The following is a 26,938-nucleotide window of genomic DNA, read 5'->3' on the forward strand; positions in this document are numbered from 1 at the left end:
AAAGTTTAATAAAATGAAAAAAACGTCATTTTCCAGACACTTAGGAAACCCTATGGGGTTTCACTTGGACCTTTGTGCTACAGTCAGCTGCGCGAAACAGCTAGCTTTTTATCCTTAGTTCCCGAACGGCGAACGCGAGATAATGTCACCGTATAAAAATGTTGATAGATCTGCAGCCATATACTAAAACGTGCTTGGCCTATATTCTGGCACAGAAAGAGTACGCGTTATTACTAGAAACCTAAACGAAAAGTAAATAACTTTTTTGACACTTCGAAAATGCTCATTGCGGCTTCAACTTTTCCAGATCTGACTCGACGCAGGGCGCTATAGACAGAAACGGAAACAGAATCTTGAGACATCAGTCCATTGCAGCCTGGAACAGCATTATATCGAAGGCTAGCTCCAGACGCTTTGAACAACGAGAATAAACTACCTAGTGACCTGCGTGTGCCATTTATTTTATAATGAACAGCCGAGTTTCGTTCTCTACCGACCGCCTCTTTTTAATTCTCACAGGCCACAATTAAGATCGGCCTGTTGAGCGATAAATATCCATCAAATTAATTCATTGTTGTTTATCCAGTTGTCGGCGCCCCGTGATGCAAGCTAGCTTTCATCATGTTGACTTTGCTTTCGGGTGAACATATAGTACCAACTTGTATATTGCTTTAATTGCTTCACCGAGTGGCCGTACGTGAACCTTAGCGCTCGGCCACAGTATGTATATGTTCGCGCTGGCATCAGCTTACAGTGAACTTGAGCACGAATAAAGGCTAAAACTTAGGCTCTGCTTGTTATGCCAGTATTAACTCTTTCCCAAGTAGTCGGTGCGGAGTGTCTGCGTTCGGCTCACGGGCACTCCCTCGGGCGCTCATTAAGAACTTTCTCCCATAGAGAAATTAAAAGTACCCTTTTTCTTTTCCAATATTTTGGATGAGTTTAGCAAAGACGTAAGGTGTGGGATGTCTTAGCAGATCTGCAATACTTCGTTCCCGTTGAAAATTTTGCTTGAGAATATGCCCTCATGGGCACCCACCTTATTACACAAAAATGTTGACGAAAGCACAATGCACTGAAATTTCCATTGAAACTGAATACTTTGCCACTGATTCCCGCACTAATACTTTGCCACCAATTCCCACTAATGCCCGTTCTTACTCAGGCAAGAATAATGGCAGTGGGAGAAGAAACTGTTATTAAATATTCCATCTGACAAACCAAACTGCCAAGTGCTTGTCATCTCGATATTAAATATTCAATAATGCAGTTGCAATTTTCAAGAGTATTTTCCGGTCAGTGCTACATTTTGACGCGATTACTTCCGACCCGCTAAAGTATTTTTTGGTTGAAACAACACAATAAATCAAACTTTACGATGCACATTTCATTTAGAATATTCTGAATGAAATCTGCATCCTGATTGCTTGTTCTCGAGGTCTAAAATGAATACGCTCCAAAATATTCGTCTTTCTGACATTGCCATGCTTACCCACGGCGGCTCTAGTAGTCGCAGTAGGCGTTCCCTGTCGTTCTAGTGTTTCTGACACAATGAAGCCAGCAAAATACTGATATATTCGCATAGGACTATGCCTGGGAACACATGAAACGACATGACAATGTGATACATGATGCGATGTGATCAAGATATGATCATGATCATGATACATGATATATTCGAAACAACAGGAACTGGCGCTGGTCAGCATGAAAGTATTTGTTTGAGGCGACTGCCTCCCTACGTATTTGAATACTAAGTCACTAGTTTAGAGATGTTGTTCGTGTTGGTGTTAACAAGCAGTGCGATGGGCGCGCCACATACCGGTCGATGAAAACAATGCAGGCTATTAGACAAATGTGTGCAATTATTATATGGTAAGGCACGCACGTTCTGTTGTTGCTTTCTTGTGGCTACATTGAAACCAGAAGAAATGCAATGGGCTCGGACAAATAGATTTAAAAAGCACGTATTGGTTCTACATTCGCCCTGCCTGCATCATCGCAGTGTAACAGCTTCGCATGGCCCAAGAGTACATCGCAAGAAATAAGACTGTTAGTAAATAAGGCCAAGCCCTGACTTACCTTTTGCCTTATCGTCGTAGGAAAGGCAAATCTGCTGAGGAATAGAATAAACTTATTTGAATTTAACTGATTCAAGAATAAACCTGAAACAAAAGCAGCCGACTTACTGAGGGGCGTCTTCGAGCAAAACTTTGCACCTACTGTCGGCAATCGAGTCAATGTATTCAGAAAATTGATTTCATGATATCCTTTCATAAATTGAAAAAGCTGAGTGTGTTCATGTTATTGAAGAAAAGTATGGCCCTCATGTTTTATCTTTAGCACCACTTGGAGGAAAGGCAAGAGGTCCATTAGGTACAAATAACGCTTGCGGTCATTTTTATTGAACAAGTGTCAGCAAAGAGTATTCTTCGAGCAAGCCATTGTCACCAGTGTACACAACAAAAATTTCGCCTGAACTATAATATAAAAGCGCAGAACAACAAAGCTGAACAAGAAATTTAACCACCATATAACTCATATCATCCTGAAATGGTGCCCTTAACACGTCCTAATTCACGCGGTTTATTAGACGAATGAATGTTACTTCCTTGGACACGCAAGAATCAGGATAGATGATTTTTTATGGACAAAAGCTGCAATAATTAAATTACAGATGCAAAACATTTGGCCTCGGCCACCAAGCATAGCCTCTTGCGAGGCGAATTAAACCACCAACAGAAAATTAAGCGAAAAAGACATCGAGGCACTCTTCCAAGGAAGGTCTCTTGCGGAAAAAGAGTCGCTTACGAGCAACATCAGTGGAGAAAGCTGCAAAGCACAAACGAAAATTCATTTTCTCTTTTCGCAACCACTGTCGCGGACGCCAGCACACTACGGTACACATACACACACACGCAGGAAACCAAAATGTAATAGAAAACGATTAACGCCCAAGCACAAACTTCACAGTACATATATTTCGCTGAAGAAGTTGCTCGACGTGGGGTTGAAGAGAACGCATTCTACCACAGTGACTTAAAACTTCAGGGAAGCTGGAACGAAGCGTCGAGCTTTCTGGAATCGAAGCCAGCCACACAAAAACACCGAAGTCTAGTAAATCACAGTATGTGCAAGAATTGATTGTCACTTTCAGCTCCAGCAGATTTTACTTGCAAGTGGTGAACGTCATGATGACAGGCTTTCTTGTGTATACCGTAATACTTGAGAAAGCTATTGATGTTTGGTTAGAATCAACTGTTGGCCCTACAGCTAGCTGCCGCTGCGCTCCATGTCCTACAAGCAATTAGAACTTACATGCGCCTCATTTTCAAGTTTCTTTTCTTCTTTTCCTTTCTTATTTAGTATGCAGTCCATAGAAACAGACATGCCAACGTATGCACTTTTCCATAAGAAAGCAATTTGAAACTGCAAAAAATCCTGCTATGTGAGCCCCGTCAGCGAATTCGACATATCAGATCATCTGCCTTACGTTTCAGACAATAGTTTTTTGCACTATATTTCTTGCAGTTACCACTAAAACATTACGGATGCCCAAACAATGTTGAACCAGAAAAAGAAATGTCGGGGCACACTGGTGGCAGTCTGTACATCATATTTCGCAAATTCTCAGATTGCAGTAACATTGTTAAACACTACATGAACATTTAATTTTTGTTCTAAGCATTTAGGGATGGAAACGAAGGGAAGCAAGGCTATCATAAGTTATTTGTACAGATAAAAAGATCACATAAAGGTTGGTGAAATCTGTACAAGTTGGCGAACCTCAACAGAATATTGTTAAAATCATATATTGATTGCCTTGAGCTTTTTAAGGCCTATGTTCATGCAAGTAGTACGGAGTAAAAGACCGCATCTCTATGCATAAAAGCATGCTGCTCTAAATTCCAGTGTTTGCTGAGCGATTGAGCTTTCCTACGTAAGTGGCTTCGCATTTAGCTTGACATTATCATGATGCTTGAGGTAGTATAGGCAGAAAAGGAAAACCAGGCAGCTAAGATCCCCACTTTATCGGATACAATGCCGTCATATTTTAATAGTGTTGCTAGGCTGCATATTGGGTTACGTGCATTAGTTGAAAAGGTAAATGAAAACATAATAGATTTTTAATCATGAATGGAATTTGTAGATCGGCTTATTTGAATATTATTTACTATCAAGGCGCAAAGAATTGCGAGGCGCTATCCGACACTTGATGCTGCTGAAACTTTACAACAGATGGCAAGAGATTGTTAATCCAAATTAATTAGATCTTCAAAACATGTGCTAGTCCTGCAAGAGGGATGCATTTTTCTGTACACGCATTTATACAACAAAAAATACATACCTTCGTATTGAGAGGTAAATGCAGCATTATCTGCATGAAGTATTACTCTTGAAAGCCTCATGAAAAATAGATGATCTGCGACGCAGTTGACTTTATTCTCGCATGCCTTTACTGCATTTTACCAATTGCGTTGGCTTGCCCATCAGATAGGCCGCTCAGGAGTTGCACATTGGCAGCAGTAATGTACAAAGGTCATACGAGCCACTTTGCGCAGTTAGTCATAACGTGTCAAGAAAACGCTCAGGCTCTTTCAGAGAACTGTAGCGAACCGCAACCATTGCATACAACATTATAGTACCGTATGCCCTTATCCTTCCTTGCTCTGGTGCAATGGGTACACGGTCGCATGGTGCCGTGCGAAAGCTTGGGGCCTCAGGAAACTACGGCGGAACTATTTGTATAGCGCCGTACAACATAATGCCAATCTGCAGCGGTTTTGCCAGCCTGTGCGTTCGCACTCAGAAAGCGTTAAACCTCGAGCCCAGCTCTACTTGTATAGTACAACAGGAATTTCACCACGGTATCATTACACCACTCCAAGTACAAATCCTGACTTCTGCATTCACGATGGTAGCACGTTGTCCGGGTTGCTTTCATCGCAGACTCAATCAAACATTCTACACACCAAGTGGAACACGAAGCGAAGTCTTCAGATCCCGCGCACGTTTAAGGCACTCCAATCTTCAGAACAACTCCACAAATTGTCACTCTTGCTTTTCTGTTGTCAGTCATACGGTGGTGGTGAGTGTCGGTTAATGTTTGAAGTTTGTGAAAGCGTAAGGAATGGCCGAAGACCCAACTAACGGCAACTTCCGACTGGTCTTCAGCGAAAATCCATGCAGTCTAGTTCTTCGCTAGCCCAGCACTGGCTTTCTTCCGCGTATTCCTCGTGGTGATCTTCTGTGGCCACAGCAGAGCGTATTGTTGCCGATCTCAGTGCTGAAGGCCTGTCTTCTTGGGCGAAGGGGAACAACAACACCTATAAGCACGTTACAGTCTTTGCCGCATGTGCGCAAGCCACTCCACACTGCGGCGGTATGACAGGTCTCGGCCAAGTTACCGCTGGGCTTCTCGCGGGTGGTGCTCCAACGAGCAACGAGAACGTATGTTTTGCTTTTCTTAATGCCTGCAATTCTTGCATGTCAATATTGTTACGGTGAAGAGAAGGAAGAAGTTGAATTGGACTAGAGGAAGATGAAGTCTGGCAGTTGCCTGAACGCCATATACCTCTGTTGTAAATATACATTATGTTATACTCGTGGGCCTGCTTTCTTCCTGCAACATTTTGGTGGAGGTGCTGGGTAATTGTACTGCGGCAGGTAGCAACGTGTCAAAGGGCAAGGTGGGGTCGCGGCCATACAACAGGTAAAATGGTGTAAATCCGGCAGTGTCATGACGGGACGAATTGTATACGAAAGTGATGATGGAAAGTGATGCTACATATTATTTTAAGCCCTGTGATCACAGAAGTCCTGGGACTTGAAGCTCTTCTTCGACTACACCAAGTGGAGCCCAGCACCACTAACTTCCTTCTCTTCAGTAGCACCCCTCAGCGACTCCAATAAGAAGCTGTTTGAGAAACACATCATTACTCCCGTGCATTCATGAACACGATGAAATTGCCTGATTACAAAGTATTCGTTGATAAATAACCGTGGAAAAGGATTGCATTACCTCTGAGATTATGCAGCACCGACCACCCAATCTCTGACTCCATGATTATTAAGGCGTAGTGTCACTTCATTCAATGGGCGGAACTGTCACCAATAATCCTTGTGATCGACAGATGACGAAAAACATTTATAGGACAAGATCTGTTATAGGTATAGGTAACGGCACAAGGCAGGCTTAGAAGCTACCAGCAGGAGAAAGAAGATTGAGCAGATATAGGCAGACTGCTAGACTGAAAAGCATGTATAACATACCTGATTAGCTCAACCAATCCAGGTGAATATTTTTCACCACCCCGTTTCAGAGGGGATGCCAATAAGTCATCATCATAATCATCATCATCACTGAAGGGATCTTACATGCAAGTCTTTTAGAACATTTGCTTGTAAGGCTACGTAGATATTTGTGTCGACGTGGAGTTTCGAGTTGGTGAATAGTTTGGAATACACAGGTGATGTGTTATCGGCGCTCAACAGCATATAATCCCGAAATGCCGAAGGCAGTACGTGGAGTGGCTTGCGTGCGTTTGGCGAGGTCAGTGCGTGCGTGTCTCAGCTGTTAGTGCTCACAGATCTATTGTCCCCGGCGCTGGGCCCGACGGTCTATGAGTCCTTGTGCACAGCACACGGCACGTGTTTGTGGCGCTGGCGTATAGTGAGAAATGCCTCGGCAACAGTCTTTGGCAAGAGTGCTTGCAGCGCTTGCGGCCGCTGCTTCGCGCGGCTCTCGGCCGACCGTGGTCACCTCTTGCGCTTGGCAGCCTCGTGCAACTGCTCGTGGAAGTTGCTGTGGTGGGCCCAGGCGGCCTTGACAATGTCAGCCCCTTTCTCGCCGATCATGATCGCCGGCGCGTTGGTGTTGCCCGACACGATCGTGGGCATGATGGAGGCGTCGATGACCCGCAGTCGTTGCACCCCTTTGACCCTGCGAGATGAGGAAGGGTACTGAATTAGGGATCTTGGGGGGCGACACTTATCGAGAGTGCATGCAGCGAAGCGCACCGGCAGTTGATTAAATCGTCAGGCTTAGGTGGCCAGGTGTAGCCACGCTGTACACTATTTTGTGTGATCACGAAAGAGCTTCCGTTCTTCATTTTTGTCTTCCTACCGCGTATGGTAACAAACTGGATGCCGATGCTGTTGAGCTTCCTGCCACGATTTTCTTAGCTTTCTCGATGTATCTTTTCTGACACAGCACCCGTCGCGACATTAATGGACGTCTGGCAAGCTGGGCGTTCTCATGGAACAAATTTCGCCGCTGCTCTATCACTCGTTCTCAAGCATTAACCTCATCTTCACCATTCTATTCTTTAATTCTAAATTAAGCCCTGCGGTATAAATTAGGCGAAGTCTCTTAGCGTCCGCATTCGAAATGACATGGAAAATATCCGTAGCTGTCACTTTATTCCCAACCAGCCTTATTAATGTAGATAGAGGGAAGATTTCGAGCACGCTGTAGATCGTCAAATCATTGAAACCCTTCACATATAAGCCAAGTCTTTGAATGTAATGCATACTGAAAAAGCTTGCACGGAGACACGAATACAAGCTGAGAAAAGAAAAGGACGAGCGCTAACTCACAACTGAAGTTTATTCCCGACACATGCACGGAATAAATAGGAAAACCGAAATAGAACAAAACAAGGCTATCATCTTGAACATCACGTGTTATACCGTGTACCCGATTGAGTTGGCCAAGAACCGAAACTCCCTATCAGAGAAGCGGACGGAAGTCTAACTGATGCATTTATCTCCGCTGATACTCATATGGAAGGCTTCCAAGAGCTAACCCACGAGTTGATCCCTGTGCCTGAATAGAATTGTTGCTTTGTCGAAGAGCGGTTTCCATTGGATCTTCTTTTTCTTATCGTTCTTGCCACACATACGGCAATGTTTAGTGAGGTTATCAAGGGAATCTCCCCCAAGTAATCTTCGGTGTTCTAATCTTTCTATATATCTCCCCCTTCCACTTTCTTTATCTTTTATCCCCCTTAACCGTTGCCCCCGTACAGGGTAGCCAACCGGAACTGCCTCTGGTTAACCTCCTTGCCTTTCTACGCATCCTGTTCTCTCTCTCTCTACTAATCTTTCTTTAACGCGTCATCGTGATTGGCCGATGCACAATGCTCCCCAGGATAATGGCATCTTGGTTTGTCTTCGTGTCTCGGCGGAAACTTTTTCAGTATGCATTTCAACCAACTAGCCCAACTATCTGCCCTCCTTTGTATGGAAGGAGAAGACGCATTAAATCCTTTAATTAGGACCTTTAATTAGGTCCCGCAGGCACAATAGACTTCCAGAAGAGAAGTGGCTCGCCTCCTATGAAGGTTTCTGAGCGAGGCCGATTCCGACAGTGAGCGGTGACATTCAGCAGCACTTGCTTATAGCCACGAATCCCTTGATTTAGTAAGAGTTAACTTGGTAGGGTATAGACTTCCTACATTTTCTCCGTCTGGCCTTCTTGTTCATTTCATTTTAACAACGTCAGCGAAAAGCCATTCTTGCACCACATGTAGCTCTGTGGCATACCCCCCCCCCCTCCCTCCCACACACACACATAAGTTGAAGTAGGACGCTCGGGCGAACCTGTCGGCGGCATGTCTTTGCAAGGCTTTGTCTGTCTCCCCCACTGCGGTGATACGAAGAGAATCCTTTTAGCGTTTGTAAGCACGCAAACACTCTGTAAAAGGTGCATTTTAACCAACAGAACGCATGAGCGCTTATCTGAGACAGCGTCTAGGAAGACCGACGCTCGTATTGCAAACCATGATAAGGCTCTGGAAATGTCCTTTCGTGATTATAAAGCGCGTCCCTCATGTTACTGCTTGTTTCCCTTCGTGTTTGTGACGTCATGGCTGTAAGAGCACTGGCCTTAGAGTTATGTGCTAGGCTGTGATGAAACTATCTTTATAACATACGTAAGCTGTAACTGCCCTCTGGGGCTCGACGCGAAGTAAGCCAGTCGGCAGCCCTATAAGAAGAGCGACAACATTCAGTAATCCCTCAGCAAATATTTGGCTTGCCCCATTGAAGGATGTCACAGAACGCTTTTAACAAAAGTACATAACTGCTTTAGCTTACCTAAGCTGTGGGTCCACTACTGTGGTCGGGTCCCAAGCTGGTCCCATCTTTGCCGTGCCGACAGGGTGGTAAATAGTGTTGGTGAAGGACCGCGCCATGCACGCCAGGTTCTCGTCGCTAAGGTGCTTGTAGTGGTCGCATCCGGGGAACGGCAAGTCCCACATACGAACGCCGTACTTCCTGAAAGCTGGCGCTTCGGCCACCGCCATTGAGAACTTCATTGCTGAAAGCGGAGCAAAGATACAAAATGAAGCTATTCAGAGTGTGTTCAGATAAAGACTATAAATAGAGACCAAACTTTCGGTTACTAAAAATGTGGTTTTAGGCGCCTATAGAAGGCACTTAAAGCTTCATTTTAGGCACGATAGGGGATGTATAAACTGTTCGTAAGCCAAGACCTGTTTTGTGTATTGAAGGTAAGTAGGTCATTTTCATGGCGAGAAAACTAACGTAGGGTTCGCTTGCGAGGTCTTGAAGACAGCAGCCGTATTGTGCAATCTATCGCTTCAAAGGACGTTTCTAGGTGCATGAGAGGCCGCTTCTTGTCAATCCAACGAATACAGCCAACACCCTTAATGCATTTCTTCTGATTCAATGAGCTGACATTGTGTGTTTAATTGTTAGTTTCCTTACAATGTCGCATTAACGGTGTAGCGAACACGAAAGACGCCATACAGACCGGGAAAGCTGCTCAACGGGCAATGAGAGGAGCTAAAATCCGTGACTAATGGATTGAATTCAACGGAATGTTCCAGTATGAAAAAAGTGTAATAGTGTAAGTTTACAAATATTTGTAAATGTTTTAAGAACTATAGCATAATATTATCATCTCTACTATTTGGGTTTTAATACTGTGCTGTTTTCCAATCAGAATAAATTTGCACGTTAAAAACGAACGCTTAATGTCGACAGAGCTAAATGGAGTGCTTATGTATGATGCCGTCACGTATTCTGCGATTCTGCGATAGCGGTTGGTCATCCAGTTGGTCAAGGTCGTTCAAGATCAATTGGCCATATTTTGTGCGCCTGCCCGCAGTACGGTCCACAGAGGAAATAGCGCCCCCCAAAAGTGTTTTCACATCATATAAGCAGATATCGACATATATAGGCACAATATACATATATAGGAGTTCACAGGCACAATAACTTCATTGCTAAACCACTTCTTTGCCCCTAATTTGTGCTCAAGCACCAAAAGAGCGGAGCCCTCACGTGCGCACGAATAGACATTTGGCTGTAATTCAGTCTCTAGTTATGCATGATGTAGGGGTGCCATAGACGCAGGCGACAGGTCATGATATCCCCGTAGCTTTGACGTTGCGCTGGCGAACTCAAAGTCGCGGGTTCGATCGCCGCCGCAGCGGCCATATTTCCATGGTTGCGAAACGCAGAAATGCTCTACGTACATAAATTTAGTAGCACGTTAAAGAACCACCGTTGGCGAAAGCTAATTCCATTAATTGTGGCTCTACGAACTGGATTTTATATTTTTTTATGTATTGCTACAGGCACAGCAGAAGAAAAGAAAGGCAACCTACATCTAGTACTAGACCTATCCACGAAACATAACAAAGCATACTAACCCGTTGAGGCGCCCAACCATAAGTACAGATTCTGCGACAAAACCACCATGCACATCTCTAGCATCAGTCGGCGATGTGCTTGCGCATCTGTTTATGCCTCGAGGGGTAGCGTCACTTAGCGTACCTGCCTTGCAAACGTCTGGGCCTTTTCAACTCATAGTATACCTAAGTGATGCTTTGGATCTTCTTTTCAATTCTGCTCACAGAGCTGTAAAAAAATTAGGACTTTTGCGCTGTTCAAATGTTAGCAGGGAATTCAAACCGCGTAGTATTTATTTAGTATAGTTCAGTTCCTCCCTGTGAAGCTAGAACTCTTGTACAGCAAAAATGCAAAACTGAAGAATGTCGTTGAACAGTGTGTAAGTAATACGAAAGGCAACAAAGAACGCCCCTGGCGTTTACTAAGTAGACTTAAAAAAGAATCAAGGGCGCCCGGACATGCCCTCTGAAGCGTAATTCCTGGTTGTATGTTTTATTGCCTCTGTTTCCGCTTAAATTCCAAAATGAAACCATAATTTTAACATCAGTGGCCACGATGTTGCTGGTGTTCCTGTCGTTACGCCTCTTTCAGCATTCTACTTCGTTCTTGTTAGCGTTGTACTACGCAGTGATGTAGCCAGGAAATCGAAAATAATGTTCCGTGGCACCAAACGTTTTTTTTTTTTTCAAAAAACCTTGCGGTGATTACTGCATGCTCACCATCAACTAGTGTCATGATGTCGTCTGGGTGACTGAGGTACTTTGGGTCCAGGATAGGCGGGTCGTGGGGGTTCCGGGACCGCAACTTGATGAATCCTCGAGATTTGGGTCTCAGCAGTACCGGATACACGGACATTGTGTCCGCATAAACGTAAGGTGCGTAAACTTTCTCCCAAAGCTGCAAAAAACGCAACCAAGGGAAACATTGAATGCTCACGCATTTAGCATATACCAGAATGCCTGGATGACTTTTAGCTGCTTTTAGCCAAATCATTTAGTAAACGCGGCAAAGAAACCTACTTTAGGTAACATAGGCAAATACGATTTCATTTGTGTGTGCTTAGAGTGCTAAAGGGGGACTTGACATGAAGTTACCGGGCATAGTATGTAAAAGATTTGGACGTTTTAAAAGTTTAACGTAGGTTTCGTGTAGCATACCTAAATGTAATTGATTTCTTTGAATAAATCTTAGTAGTTTAGCGTTTGATGTGCGTGGCTCCGTAGATGGCGTGCTAAAAAGTGCGAGGGAGTCTGCTATCTGTCTTTATACAGACACATATCTACCAAGGAGACGCAGATAAAACCACAAAATAAAATATACAGTCAAAGCTGTCGGGAAGAAAACCATTTCACATGTACAGGGCAATTTTTGCGCTTTTGTCCAAGAGAGGAAAAAGTAACGACGAAGTGAAACAAAAACGTTCGCTTTAGCCGCAAATACAAGCAGATCGCAAGTTCTGGTTACTTTTAGTATGCCAAGGGGAGAAGTTTAGCTTGGTTTTATAGGACGGCATTCATAGATATGTCCATTACTTAAAAATTTTCGTTGCCATAAGGATTGTATTCATATTCCTTGATTCTATTCGTTTTTTATCATCCAGTATTCACGGCCGACCGATGTCGGTGATAACCTGGGGTTAGCGTTGCTCGGGCCCCTGACAAAGCGGTAAGCGGAATAGCGTTGTGATAGAACTCTTACATAATCCCGGCTTTTCAGTGAACTGGTGCCCTTTATCACAGAACCTGCGTCAATGTTTAGCAGCCAGAACAGAAGTGCTGTAGCATTCTGAACACATTGGAAAGTAGTGTCGCAAGCATAGAATGTTACATCTCTGAAGATATGCATACCTCGTCAGCAATGCCTTCGGTACGCCTGAATATCTGACCTCCGTCGGATACAGGCGATCCAGACAAAAAGTGGATTTCGATGTCCGGCCAGTCCATGCTTTTGTTGGCGTACTTTGTGTTGATGAATGCCAGACCCTCAACACCGCCCAAAAGTGTCAGAGGGCCTGCAAAAACGCACAGAAGCCAACAGAAAGCAGCGTTTACCGTTCTGTAACGTCACCAGACCACTGAATGTGAATTCACTTTCAGAGCTCAAGAAGACTAATGCCATGTTGACGCAACAAGGAACCATGGTGTCACGAGACAGAGCCTGCGAGCGAAGGTTTTTATGAAATTCCCGGTTGCATCGTGCTGAGATTGTTGCGCTTTATGTTAAGCACCATTCACATGGCGCTAAAATTCTGAGAAACACAACTTTTTCCAGTAGCTGCTATTATATTGTCACATTGCACCAGATAATCGAATAAAAAAATTCTGCTGCAGGAGGTAAATTGTGTTCATCTTAAATGATGCCACGCCAATTGAAGCTGCAACAGTCACCCCTCTTCTCGCTAAATCTGCTATATGAAAGATAGGTGGGAACTTCGTTATAAAGGGATTGCTTAATTTTGTGGGATATCTTAATATTGTGGGTATACAAGTTTGCATACAAGCTTTGTGGTCGACGGACACGGCATGCTCAAGTTTGAAAATTATTTAGGAGACTTGACGAGACCCCTAATGCGATCACGATCTGTCTACGTACGTCGTATCTAGGAATGCACGTTAGCAACAATGACTCCAAGAATAAAAGAAGGCTAAAGCGTTGCTTTTTTTAACGCACCTCATATCTAGGAAAGTGCGTCAGCATCAATTATTCGAAGAATACAAGAAAGCTCAAGGGTTGCACTTTGTGCTTATTGCGAGCTTTACTGTATCACAACACTGAAACGCCGTGTCATGACTGCGGCATTGTCCAGTGAGCTGTACAGGGTGTAGTAGCTTGTATTAACCATGCTTTGAAACATCACGGATCAGTTCTCAAGGACGAAATTAAGTGAGTGCTGTTCAGAACCTAGTTGAAAAGCCAGCAGTATGTCTTGCTTTTGGAAACATCAAAATGATTGCCCAAATTTGGAATTTCTGCCCTAATAGGAGACGAGACGTAAATTAAGAAGTCTTAGATAACTATAACATCGCATTGGGATGTTTTCATCAAGATATATTTATAGTGCCTAATTTTAGCGTCTGTACAATAATGCTCACGAAATGTTTCTGAAAATAAACTCTGATTATGCGCCCACCCACATTAGAAAGCAGCGCCCTAAAAGAGGATCACTCAGTGCGAAAACTTGTGAGAGGTATTGCGGCAGAAAACACAAGCGCCCAAAGACCCTTTGCAGAAAGCCCCAAAGCCGTCGGCGCTCGTTGCGTCACCAGCACCAAGGCAACGTGTTTTCTTGGTATGGGCGCAACAGGTGAAACGGTAATTCTATATCCTATTATTACTTTTTTACGAAGGTTCCCACTGAGCCTGCTTGAGAGCACTGCATTCTGGTGTGGAATGCAGGGGTGGGTACACAATCATGTGGTGTTCTTTTCCTATTTTGTGTGCCCCCTTTTACAGCTGGAAACAACTAGCGCTCTAATTGTATCTTGCTGAACACATTCCAAGTTCGATATTTTTAGGGCTTTCTACAACTTCCCAATTGACGTCTCGTGAGCAAGGTGAGTAATGAGGAACTTCAATTAATTAAATAAGTGGCATCAACAAAAGCTTACTGGCGGCTTCTCAACTCGACTGCAAAAAATCCCTTGTTTATGTTCGCGTAAAATAATCCATAGTTTTTTAATGCTCGGAGAATATTAGCAGGGACACACACCATATGTTGCGACACTCTTGGTTAAGAGTATGATAGTGGTGGACGTTAGCCACCTTCTAAAGAACGTTCAGGAAACTTCAAAATTCTAGATTATCATGAAATCGTGTTGCACGATGAATTTACATATTATCTAGGAGGTTGTGAAATAATTTTTAACATTACTGCATAAGTTTCACACTGCTACTGTGATACACTATGGTCAAACTAAGCTCCTTGTGCGTTGTTATTGAGTCACGAAAGCATAAAGACGTAACTTTTCGCTTTATCTAAACGTCAACTGGTGCAAAAAGGTATATTTTTCTTGAAGTACATGCGGAGATTCGGTGAGAAGTCACCGCTCCATTTTCCTATTTTGCTGAAGTAAGTATTCGGGCAGATTGATGGTACCATTGTAGGATTTCAAATCCTGCCTGCTGTTACAGTGCAAAAACAAATAGCTAATTATCAAGAGACTAATGGCGAAAAGTATTTTGGTTTGATCAGGTGCTCCAACTATTTAAAACCATAAACATGGACATGGAGCCACGAGAAGCTTCAAAATTCAGGTCAATGTGCGGCAAAGTAAGTATAGCAGACATTCGTATGAACAGATTTCCAAGGTCACAAAACGCTGCATTGAGTGAAGTGAATGTTGATTCACCTGAAACTCAAACACAAAAGCGATCATTGGGATTCTTTAACTGTTCAATAATCTGAACTCCACAATTAAGCGGATTTTCAACGAACTACGTCTGCGATTCGCACTTTATTAAACCTCGTTTTCCGAAACCAATTGCACGTCGCCTTTTCTGGTGTCTCACCTTTCCCTATGGTGAGATAGCGGAGGATTTGTTTGAGGTTGAACACTCGAGTCTGGACCATAGACACCGGCTCCTCAACTAGGAAGTTCATGCCGCCAGGGTAGATGTGGTCTTGTAAGTTGTGTCCCACTGGTAGATCGGCGATGACAGGAATCTAAGCAAAAAGAGCAAAGATGTTATGCGAACTTCACCGATGTAAGGAGTTTAAAGAAATAACTCCGCCAAAAGAGGCCAACAGGCTGATTATAGCTGTGGCACAACCCTTACTCCGCTCTGGAGCGACCGCATCAAGGCTAACCAAAGTATTGCCTGTGGCGACTTCTGTTCGATGACTATGTTTTCGTTGTTGTCTTAGCTGGCAGAGAGATACATTCGCTTGGTCAAATAATGCGTGAATATTCAAAGATCCAGCTATATTACGCAGAAGACGACTACTCCAGTTACGTGCATTAGGAGTGGAAAAATTTGGAGCCCGCTTGAGTTTCGCGTTTAAGAGTGGAACGCGATAGCATTCAAAGATCCCTGACTGCAGCTCACGCTTCCTGACAACTGGAGCGCATGTAAGCGTAATGTTTACCGGGAAACACTGGCCGCGAACACTATGCACGAAGGCAGACTGTGGTGGAAACGCGGCCTCTTGGGGGGGCCGCGATGCGGCGGAGGCGAGCGCCAGCTGGAGGTATTGCAAGGAACCGGGCGCGCAACTCTATGGCCCTCGAGACACCCGCGTGCCGGCGCCGCCAATGGCGCACTCAGAGGCCGGTCTGTGAATTGTAGAAACGCTGGAAAAGGGGTTTCCTTGAGTGTTTGCGTAGCAGAATTATGTTTTCTTGTATAGTCAAATTACAATCCCAGAGCTATCGTGTCTGTAGGCTGTGTGTTTACGATATTTCCACGTATTTTCGCTTGAGAAATTCAATTACTTCAGTAAATGTATTGCGTCACATGGATGGCTTGGGTATGGGTGGTTCAAAAAACGATGTCCGCCGCTGGATACCGAAGCGGGACGCCTGATTGACGCGGACGCCGGATTTTCTGCGACACGGGCTCCTTCGCGCTAACGCGTTAAAACACAAAATTTAGTAGCAAGTCACCTTATACTGACTGACGCTACACCTACAATATTCGCGAATGCGATTTGGTTGGTAACAACTTTATTTATAGTCCTGCAGAGCTTTCGCCGACGGGGCCTTAGGCCTCCCACGTGGGGACGTCGAGGTGCTGCCTCGCTGCCGCCTCGCGGACCTGCTGGATGGCTCAGAATTGGTCACCGAGGCTTGGGCTGCGCAAGGCCGCGGCCCACCGCAGCGAAAGGGTTACGGAGTTAGCACCATGCGGGTTTTTGTTACAGTCCCGGAGCATGCGAGTTAAAATGGCTATATCAGTGTGGCACATCTTGCATATATTTGTCGGGTATGTGCCGGGGTAAAGACTGTGGTGTTGTGCCGGGTTAGGGTACGTGAGCGTCTGCAGTGCGATTAGTTGGTATTGTATTCGCAATTTTAACAACATCCTTAAGAGACCGATTGCAACGTTTTGGGTACGGTCCATCAGTACTCTGTCACAGTAAGTATAGCGCCAGTGAAATAAAGGGTTAGTGCTTCGACGATTATTGGCAATGCCGGTAGGTTGCTCGCAGCTCCATTATCTCAGGGTTTCCTTCTTGCTTTGTGAGACGTATGCGTGTTTTTAAGTAGCGAACACAGAATAAGCCAATAATCAAGAAGTTGACCGTTTCGGTCGGCATCCAGGTTTGTCTGAAACCTTGAAGTTGGTACACTGACCTAAACGTGGTTGTTTCATACATACATGCACAATGATTAAGGCTTCAGCTTACATTTCCGGCTTACAAACTGCAATTGCAGTGTTGCTCTTTCAGTAATCTGTCCTTTATCCGCTTTCAATGCGGTGCTTTAAGCTTGCGTCGGCAGTCCACGGATTCTCATGAAGAAATATAAACGGCTGTTTGCTCCCAAAATGTCCGAAAAAAGTCGCAAATGGCATGTAACACCGTTCCGTGTCTTCGAGCAGGTTACAGGAAATGGCGGACGATGATCGCACAGCAAATCCCACTGGTCCATTAGCCAATTAACTAAGCTATTGTGATCAGGTCTTCATGAGTTACTTCAGAGAGAGACAGTGGTTTATGTGCAGTATAGTACTTTTGTACGCGTGTTGAAATTGAGACACTGAAGCCAGTTAGTAAAAGCAATAATGTCTCTTCAACAGATATCACAGGATCATCTCCAGTATAAACAAAGCGAAAGTTTTTCATGTTTTGCTAGAAAATACAAAGTTGTTCTACATTGCATTTTCTAACAAATTAACTGGAACGCTGGTGCATCTTGCGGCGATATTTGATTACGAATTTTTCGAAACATGTGCTTCCCTCACAATTTATAATTGGACATTGCCATATCGCTATCTAGCTCCGACACTACATTTGAAACCTACGTCCCGAAGTAAATAGCCAAAAGGCTGTGAAGTGGAACTTTGTTCAATAGATAACGAAGCGTCGTGATATGTAATGCTAGTAATATCCACCACTTCAAAATATCTCCCTGTGGAGGTCAGATTGCACTACAGGCAATGGCTGATTAGAAAGAAAAGCGTGCTCAGGCATGAAAGCAAGAAAAAAAAAGGGCATTGATGACCATTTAAAGAGAAAAAAAAAGCACCATCGATTGTCTTCGTCGGATGGCAGGGAACACTTTATGTGCATGCTTACTCCCAGCTGATGCAGGTCGTGTTTCGGTCCGATGCCGGACAGGAGCAAGAGCTGGGTGCTGCCGATGGATCCAGCCGACAGGATGATCTCTCGTCGGGCGAACACCATGTGGGGCACCTTGAAGCGCTCGAATTGGACGGCACGGGCGTTGTTCCACTCGTCGAAGTGGATCTGCAAGTTTTGGTCACCACAGCACAATGTAGTGAGCGCAAGTTTTTTGCTGGCCCATGAAAACTACGTCACAGGCAGTTGCAGTGCTCTAGCTGAACGTAAACTACAGTCATCGCACCACCGTCCCGTCGAAACGATGCCAACACGGCACGACAAGCGAAGCCCTGATAAATGCATGCTATCAGCGAAGTCCTGCACGATTCGTGATGCAGTGCCTGACTTCCCTGTGGAAAACCAGTTATGCGGAAGCCCGAAACTGTAGAGAAGTTCGCGAAAGCGAAAATTGCCACGCGCCTTACCGACACGAAGCTACAAAGGAAACCAAATATGGGATTTTCGTATTTTTGACCCCCACCACAATAACCTTATTAAAGCCCTCGAGTCGGTTCAGAACCACGCGACACGATTTATCCTGTCAACTTATTCATACAATTCAAGTATCTCGGCACTAAAAGCCCAAATAAACCTACCCTCTCTAGCCTCACGCCGTAGCCTCTAGCCTCACGCTCGCCCGTCTTAAGCTTTTTCATAAATTCTTTCATTCCTTGCCTTTTGACAACCCGTACATAAAAAGAGCACATCGCATTGCCCGCACCAGTCACTCTAATACAGTATATCCCCCACAAGCCCATACCGTTACTTTTCAGCAATCATTTTTTTCTGCGCACAACACGAGACTCGAATGGCCTGCCTGCCGAAGTTGCCACTATCATCGACTCACTTGCATTCAAGCGACTCATCGAAAATATCCCTTTGTAATTTGTAGTATCTCCCCACTCCCTCACTCCCTCATGTAATGTCTCAACAGAGACCTTTGAGGAAATGAATAAATAAATAAATAAATAAAATAAATTCCGTATTCGTCCGGGAACATGACGAATTATACTCTTCAACTGCGACCCTTTCTTTCTGAGAAATTCGCACTGGGTTCGCTTTTTAGCTTCGTGCTACAGTCGGACGAGTGACATTTTTTCTTCCTCGACTGTCTTCCGCTTGCGTTTTGTCGCAGAGACTTCTGCGTAGAGGAAGCACACTGCTGGCGCAATTGATAATCCGCATTTAGGTAGTGCGAGAATATATGTACCTAGTTTCGCTTGGGCGTAACCTCGCATGATGTCTCAGTTGGTGATGCGACTTAACGGTTCGCTTCAACGTTGCAGTATTACGTGATTCTCAGTACGTTTTTTGTCCACTCTAAAAAATACATGACATCGTTGCACTTGCTGGTATACAATCGCAAGGCGCCGCGTTGTTGCGCTCATTCTTTGTGAATTTGTGCCATCTTTTATGTCAGTAGTTTTACTTCATTGTCTGCCAGCTTTAGCCACGGGAGAACTTGTGCTGGCTTTCAAGATATGACTGAGGACATCCAAGGCAACATCCATACGTATATGTGCCGTCAATGGTGCAACCTGGATGGTAAAGCCATCATTTTGCAAACACACTGGACACGGAATAATTTCATTCTTCCTATTCCATTGTTCACTTTTTGTGTCTTAATAGTTTTGCTTCAGTTGCTTTTCCGCAATTCTTATGCATTTCGGAATTATAACAGGTTTTAAATTCCGACAACGTGTCTATTTCCTTTGGTGAGGATGCTGCGTCGAATTTCCTAGCGCGTATTAACAGTGAAGCAAAAAAAGTGGGATCGATGCTTCGCCGTAACACGCACCTTGGTGGCAACTGAGTAGAGAGTGATGTGCAGGTTTTTTCGATGACGAATAGGCTTCACGAACGCCTTGCCTGTGCTGCATCTGGCGCTTCGCCTTATGGTACCTTGCGGTATGGCAAAACCTGGAACCACAGCATTGGGAATAACGTATACATTAGCAATGACGCTTTACCTAATTCACGATTTGACGTGCACTGTAAAAGTGAGTATGCTGGCACCAATAAGTGTGACGAAAATTGTAGGCATTGAAGCCGATAAAAATATTGCTACTTACGGCCAAAATCACGCGAGATCTTCACCAACGTTAATTTACATCAAGTTGGCTTCGGAACAACACTGAGCTCAGAAACCTACAAACTGCCAACTCTGTAATATTACTTGAATTGAACTCCGGAACATGGAAATTAGACCATGAGATTCGTAGCTGAGCTCTGCGTACACAACCCTCTCAGAAAAAGCTTGTTAGAGTACAAGGACTGTGTAAGTGACACAACTAATTAAAGATGCACTTTGCTTATTGCCAGCTCGACAGCGTTTCTTGTTAAAGCCAACAAACCCTTATAAGTGGTATGCTCGACCTGTTTGCTGGGGTCCGTTGAGGTCGACGTTTGGGTAGCCTAGTTGAAGACCGGCATCAATGAAGGCGTGACCCAATAGCGTCGCGTATGCTGGGGTAGATACAGTGAGGGGGCCGCCGTGATTATGGTGCCCTGGGAAAAAAGTAGCAATCGCATTGCTAGTAACAAGACATCACATCAGGTTTAGATCGATGCTGATATACTCTCATTCATTTCGAGTTGAAAACCACAACTCCGCCGTTTTTTTTTATTTCTCCCCCGTTTTTTGCAAATTCGAGTTCTTTCGACGAGGTGGAACATCACCAACATTTATTTCGGGAAGTAGGTTAGAAAAAAAGAAGACGCATGGCATTTTGCAATTATTCTGTGGACGTCAATTTCGCAATATCAATTTGCAAAGAAACGTAAAAATCTCGACCGAAGCGCTCTCACTGTAGATTTGACCTCGCATGTAAACGCTCCTTCTTGTGTAGTAAAATGTAATAGCTTTTTTATTAGTAAGTTAACACTTCTTCATGTAAACAGCGTTCTTACTAGTTGAGCAAGTATGTATGTGGTAGATCTACATATGTATTTTTTTGTATTTGACCAGGTACTAGCCACATAGGTCCACCTATTTTGTACTATTGTTAAATAAAACCCAATTTTGATTGACTGATTCACTCTGTACACTGTACATTGTTTCAGATAATGAACATCTAATCTCCGTGACAGCGTTGCACGTTTGTGGGAGTTCGTCGTCATACGTGAACCTATGCACAAATTGTCCAGCAAGGATGCCTACCATTTTGCAGAACGGCAGGATCTCGGTTGTCCTCTGATTTGAGGAAGTACGGGAACACTTCCTTCCATGACCATCCCTCGCACCCGTTTTGTGCCCAGTGGTCGTAGTCGTGTGGGTTGCCCCGAATGTAGATCATGTAGTTGATCACACTCGAGCCTCCCAGTGCTTTTCCTCTCGGCCATGGACTCCTCTGCACAGCATGAGCACCCATTAGGATTTTCGGGATGAGTTGAAAGAAACTGCAGGTTGTCAAACTTCAACTACAATAAACTCTACGTGTCTCATGGTAGATCTAGTGTCTGTTTTTCTTCGACATACACATGCATATTTACACTAGTGATCGATAACCTTCCTAAGAATGCTACATGCTTGTCCCATAGCTACAGTGTGAGCAAAATTAAAGACGTAATTGAGATTCGTCTGGGACAGGCTGAATCTGGCCTGACTTATGAAGACGTGTATTTTTACAGCGAAGCTGTCTGTGACTAGGATCCCGGAATTTCTTCGTGGAGTAACGTCGGCAGAAAACTATAATCAATAGCTGATACCTACAACTGCAATGGTTCATACCCCCGTGAGGCAGAGGCCACAGGCAATCAGCGAAGTGAACTTAGAAACATTAGCAATGCATGCTTTGAGAAAAATAAAAAAAAATACAATGATATTATATAGCACGGGTACTTCGATATATATGTGTTGAAGCACCTCCCAGGCTCGCGTACATCCACCCTTAGTCTCCGCCGTGCGAAATGTTCAGACTAAGTTTGAATCTTTCGGCTTGTTGCTATAGTCTGATTCAGCCAGGTCTCATGTTTTGAAGGTTGGCTAGGCTAGAAGCCATGCCTGCCTACCAATCAATTACTATGAAACATTCAACCAATGGAAGTATACAGCGATGAAATTCGCAAACAAAACAGGCTTAAGCGGTTTCTCGCTCAACAATATTGCTTGCTCCCTGTATTAAAAGTGGTGCACAATACATTACACAGCAATGGCACATCATTTTATTCAAGAAGAGCTTAACTGTTTCCGTACCATGGGAAAAATAGGTGTTTTGCAGGTTACGCCAGATATTTCTTTCTGAAGGGACTAGTGCACTCAATATTTTATGTAATGCATAAACAAAAGCCAGAATGAATACGCTTTTCACGCATAAAAGCTTGATTAACGAGATGTATGTCCTAAATTCATATAAATTGCCAAAATCAAGATTGTGGGATAACGTTGAACAAAGTTCGTAAATACACGCTTGTATCTACTAAGAAAAAAAAATTTACAAAAATTATGAGATAAACAAAATCTATTGCCATCTAATAGACAGTATATTCCAAAAGATCAAAAATTTTCATTCCATAGGTTTTCCACCAGAAAAATTTAAGTGCGAGCACTACAGCTTGGCGTGCCAGGCTGCGGCCGCCGATATTCCGTGCTGGCTTGCGTCGTCGTCGCTCTCTGATTCAAAGTCCGACGAAACGACATCATCCTCAGACTCGCTGCTGCACCGATCTACCGATAAAATCAGCCGCAAACGCAGCAGAATCACGAGATCCGAGATCTTTCGAAGCGCGCGCGCCACTCCCAGAGGCGGCCATGTTTTTTTTGCTGTCTACTTCGACGGTCGCGAAACTTCGGAGTGCGTTAAATAAATTGACACCTTGCGGGGAAGAAGCGAACTGCTTAGAAAACAAAAATATAGTTCTCCTCCTTCACGTCCCGTGGCACCGGGGTTGTTGGAGAACCGGGGTTGTTGGAGAAGTATGGGAGAGGCCTTTGCCCTGCAGTGGGCGTAACCAGGCTGATGATGATGATGATGATGACATCCCGTGGCGCAGAGCATCCGTGAGCGGCGCGGAAGCTCTCGAAAGCGGCGTTTCAAACCATCGATAGCGGGCGGCCATTTTTGCTTGCTGCTTTGAGCATATGGAAAACTTCGTAGTACGTTCAAAAATCACCGCAGGAGGGGAAAAAGTGAGCTGCTTAGAAAACAAAAGAATGGTTCTCCTCCTTCATGCCCAATAGCGCAGTGTCTCCGTGGGCGGCGCGCAGAGTCGGGAAACCGGCGCTTCGAACCATCGTTAGCGGGCTAACGATGCCCAATGGGCGCGGTACGGAAATAGTCAAGACACACAACGGCCGTGTCACTCACTACGCTTGTTACAGTGACCGGTGTAGCCCCCCGCCACACACACGTATGCCTGCAATAATATACTTCATCACTTACGTTGGTCTAAGAAATAAGTGGCATTGAGAAGGTGCTCTCTGTGCAAAGGGAATGAGTCATTGTTAGTGTATTATACATTAAAACAACATTACCTTTTCACCCTTTTGTGGATTCTGCGCCATCTGTAGGCAGAATCAAATGTTTTCTGCGCAGCGAACAGTTCGGCAAGTTGTCTAACTTTCATATTTTCGACTGCGCAAACAGCCCGAACGACACGGAAAGAAGCACAGACCTGTGCCCTGCGTATACTGTGAAAGTAGTTACTGTGCACTTATTCCCCTGTCTTTATTACATTGTTTAATGTATAAAATGCGCTATGTACTAATTTGCTCCCATTTAGAAACAGAGCGAGTGAATTATTGAAATCAGCTTTATTGATTGACTAGATTGTCGGCAAATTGAGCAGTCGAAGAATTTGATCTAATCATAGGATGTTCGTACATACCCTTCCTTCTAGGCCAAAACACGACGTCTTCTGAGGTTCCGTTCGGTACGCCCAGTCCAGTGGGGACATCTGCATAGTTGCCGCGATGAGTGGTATGTCCGATACTTCATTCTCTATGCCGCCCGCCTCTATCAGTAACACGGTTGCGGTGAGGTCTTCTGTGAGCCGGTTAGCCAGAACTGCTCCCGCTGAACCGCCACCCACTGAAAAGAAAAAAAAAAAACACAGAAAACGTCATTATCTTTCGCAAAGAATGACCACTTGCCAACGTTTAAGTTCGTATTCGACAGTGCTTGCATCGCCCGTTTTCGCATGGACTCGAGCGGAGCCCATGTAGTAAATATTCGAAGTACTCAAATTTTCGCTCACGTTGTGCATTCGCCAAACGATTCAATGTATGCGAGTGTATTGCGTTAGAGTAATATACGAGTCAATACAGCATACGCCACAAGCGCGAAACGACGAGTGACGGGGCTAACGGCGTGGCGCATTTCGTGTTTCAGAAACCCGAGCGTCCCACACGCGCTAAACAACTCGCGAGCATCCGACCTCGAATGCTGCTCAATGTACCGCTCCATTAATGCACCGCGCATGCGCCACTAGAGGCATGAGTACTGCTGGGGATGCTACATGGGCCAGGCCGCGGCCAGGGAGACCGCATTCGTAGGTTAAACTGCGCTGCTCATCGACAAATCAAAGCCGTGCAGTGTTGTGGAGGCTGTATGTAGACAACACGTTGGCTAGCCGCTCATTGCATAACGGCCGGTGCCTCGCCCTTCGTATAGCTGGCGGTGGTGATTAGCCAGTGATATGAGCCGTGTTGTTGACTGTCAGAATTAGAGCCAACTAACGCGTGACTGCTAATCAGTTTGCCTATCCAATCAGCCACGTGACAGCCAATCTGGTGGGTCACCTCCTCTCCTTCTTGTGCAGCGCGGTTGAGGTGTCCTCATCTGAAAGACAGTTACTGCGCTGCACTTTACCTCATTTTTTCCTTCCCAAACCAAGAATCTCTATCTCTCGCGTTGCAAGCTGTCGTGACGAATCGCTGCATTCGATGTGGCGTATGGTTGACTGTCATACACAATGGGTGGCCAATGATTTTTCAAGTTTCAAGTGTTCTTTTGTTGCCCGGAATTATTATAAAAAGAATATGAGAAAGACAGAGGTCCCCAAGTATAATATGTCTGGGTACCTCTTGTGATCAGATTATTAAAGTACGTTGAGCACCCAGAGTTGCCGCTGTAGAATGGGTGCAGCATACTTGCATTAAACCAAACGTTACGTTCGCGGATGCCAAGTTGTGCTGCATACTTAACGGAACATACAAGAAAAAAGAAACGCAATCTCACACACAAGATGATGCACGAACAAAAATGTGTTTTCTTCACTAAGGCAAAGTATATACGCATCGGGTCCAGAAAAAACAAGCAGTATGTAAATTGAAACGAACATGCTATATTACAATTAGTGTCGCTTACTGGCTATGTTATCACATTTTAGCAGTGAAATTACCCAATCGCTCAGCGCCATAGAAGGAATAATGCTCATACACATGTCAAATACAAAGGACAACACGCTATGAGCCTCAAATATTTCCCACTTCCTTTTATTACATCCGTCTTCAAGAGCTAGCTAGCCTATACACTACCATTTATTGTAGTTACGTACGTGTAACTGGTGGCAGTTTAACAATCTGACTAAAAAATTCAGGGAGAATGTTGTACTCTGCTCACATCAATATCTTGACGCTTTAGTACTGTGTGCCGGCCGTCATTAATTGACATGCCTGACTATGAAACACTAAGAAATATGACCCTTGTATCACTGAGGATCATGATTGACATAGTCTATAGGCACGACCTCAGCTTTCCCTATTGTGCGTTGATAATCGTGGCTGACCCAAGCAAGGGTGACGCGGTCATTCACGGGGCGTTCATGAGTATCAAGAGCCCTCACGAATTTGCGGCGCCACTCACACAGACTTTGCTTTATAATCTTTGTTTCTGATTTGTTGGCCGCCTTAAATTCGTGGTTACTATTAGCTCATTTTTGTTCTTGTTCGTCTCGCGCAAAAACAGCGATCGAATTCCCAGTGCTTTCTGTTAGAAAGTGTTGGTTGCCACTGGCCGGTCGCCTTCACCAATATTACGCCTAGAGTCGCGATTAGCTGGCCAGATGGTTACAGTTGCACCGTAAGAATTTTTTTTGTGTGTGAATACCGATCCTGCTTCCCGAATACGTGCACCGGCCCCTCAAAAGTTGGTGGCAGCCACGACTTGTACAACAGTGCACAGTTTTAGAGGGACCACGGGAAGAGCCCAACAAAACTACAAACTCCGAAAGGAACAACAAGCACAAACAACAACGACTGGCTCAGCCCGAGGCGCATCGGTGCATGCCTCCCTTCTCTTAACCGGTCCCGCAGCGAAGCGCGTGGTCTGGCGGACGCACCTCTTTCATACGCACCACAAGATGCGTAGCTTTCGGCGGCGCCATTTGTAGGAGCGCTTGCATAAGTGCTTGGCAAACTTTATGTTTCCTTTCCTCCCATCGCATTTCTCCGGCGCGCTTGGCCAAGCCGACTGCCCGGTCTGCAGAAGGAGCGCCCGATGTAGGATAGTCGGTTACTCGGGTTCACCGCGATTCTAGTGCAATGCGTCTTTTTTTGGTGGCTGGCGCAGTGGGAACGATGCCGGCGGTAAGTAAGTATTGAGTGAAGAAGATACGGCAAACGGTGCTTCAAAGGAGCTGGTTCTTTGCGTATAGCTAGTGTTTATTAAAGGGCATATAATTTACCGCTATATAGACGAATACAAAGTGAGGGATTTGAACGTTGCTAACGTGCCGCTGGTACCTGTTGGTTACATAAGCAGCGCATGTTCGTTAGACCTGTGCGCCAGCACGTGAAATCCAGAAGAGGAGCTGGTCCTGTCAGGCGTGCGATTTTCACCAGCGGAAGTCCTGGTTGCTTCGGTGTTACCCATTACTAAGCAGCAAAGCAAGCGAAAACGTAAAAGATAAAGCATGCAGAAGAGAATTACTCAGTTAATTTGTCCCTTGAAGCTCTGGAAAAGTGAAAAATAGAAGAGTGCTAGTTATTTTATGCTCCTGCATAATTCATATAGCTTATTATGGCTATTAGTACTACAAACATTTCCTTTTTAC

General features: G+C 44.6%; 1 protein-coding gene across 1 annotated transcript; it reads right to left on the bottom strand.

The window, feature by feature from the left end:
- Window positions 1–2,377: 2,377 nt before the first annotated feature.
- On the bottom strand, window positions 2,378–21,326 carry LOC126544685 (glucose dehydrogenase [FAD, quinone]-like). The gene is made up of 9 exons (XM_050192137.2): window positions 21,105–21,326; window positions 20,321–20,452; window positions 19,743–19,864; window positions 17,900–18,070; window positions 15,172–15,325; window positions 12,510–12,673; window positions 11,382–11,559; window positions 9,100–9,322; window positions 2,378–6,943 (listed from the first exon to the last, which is right to left on the bottom strand). Exons 1-9 carry the CDS (start codon window positions 21,313–21,315, stop codon window positions 6,760–6,762), a joined length of 1,539 nt encoding a protein of 512 aa, XP_050048094.2. The 5' UTR covers window positions 21,316–21,326; the 3' UTR covers window positions 2,378–6,759.
- Between the last annotated feature and the right edge of the window lie 5,612 nt (window positions 21,327–26,938).

Source organism: Dermacentor andersoni, chromosome 10 (assembly GCF_023375885.2).
Source record: "Dermacentor andersoni chromosome 10, qqDerAnde1_hic_scaffold, whole genome shotgun sequence".
In the NCBI taxonomy this organism is placed as follows: domain Eukaryota; kingdom Metazoa; phylum Arthropoda; class Arachnida; order Ixodida; family Ixodidae; genus Dermacentor; species Dermacentor andersoni.

Excerpts from the sequence above, each read along its gene's own strand:
- LOC126544685 (XM_050192137.2), bottom strand. The coding sequence starts at position 21,315 with ATGGGTGCTCATGCTGTGCAGAGGAGTCCATGGCCGAGAGGAAAAGCA. Across the intron at positions 20,453-21,104 it reads TCCTGCCGTTCTGCAAAATG|GGCACCATAATCACGGCGGC; the intron begins GTAGGCATCCTT and ends CTTTTTTCCCAG. Across the intron at positions 12,674-15,171 it reads CTATCTCACCATAGGGAAAG|GCCCTCTGACACTTTTGGGC; the intron begins GTGAGACACCAG and ends GCGTTTTTGCAG.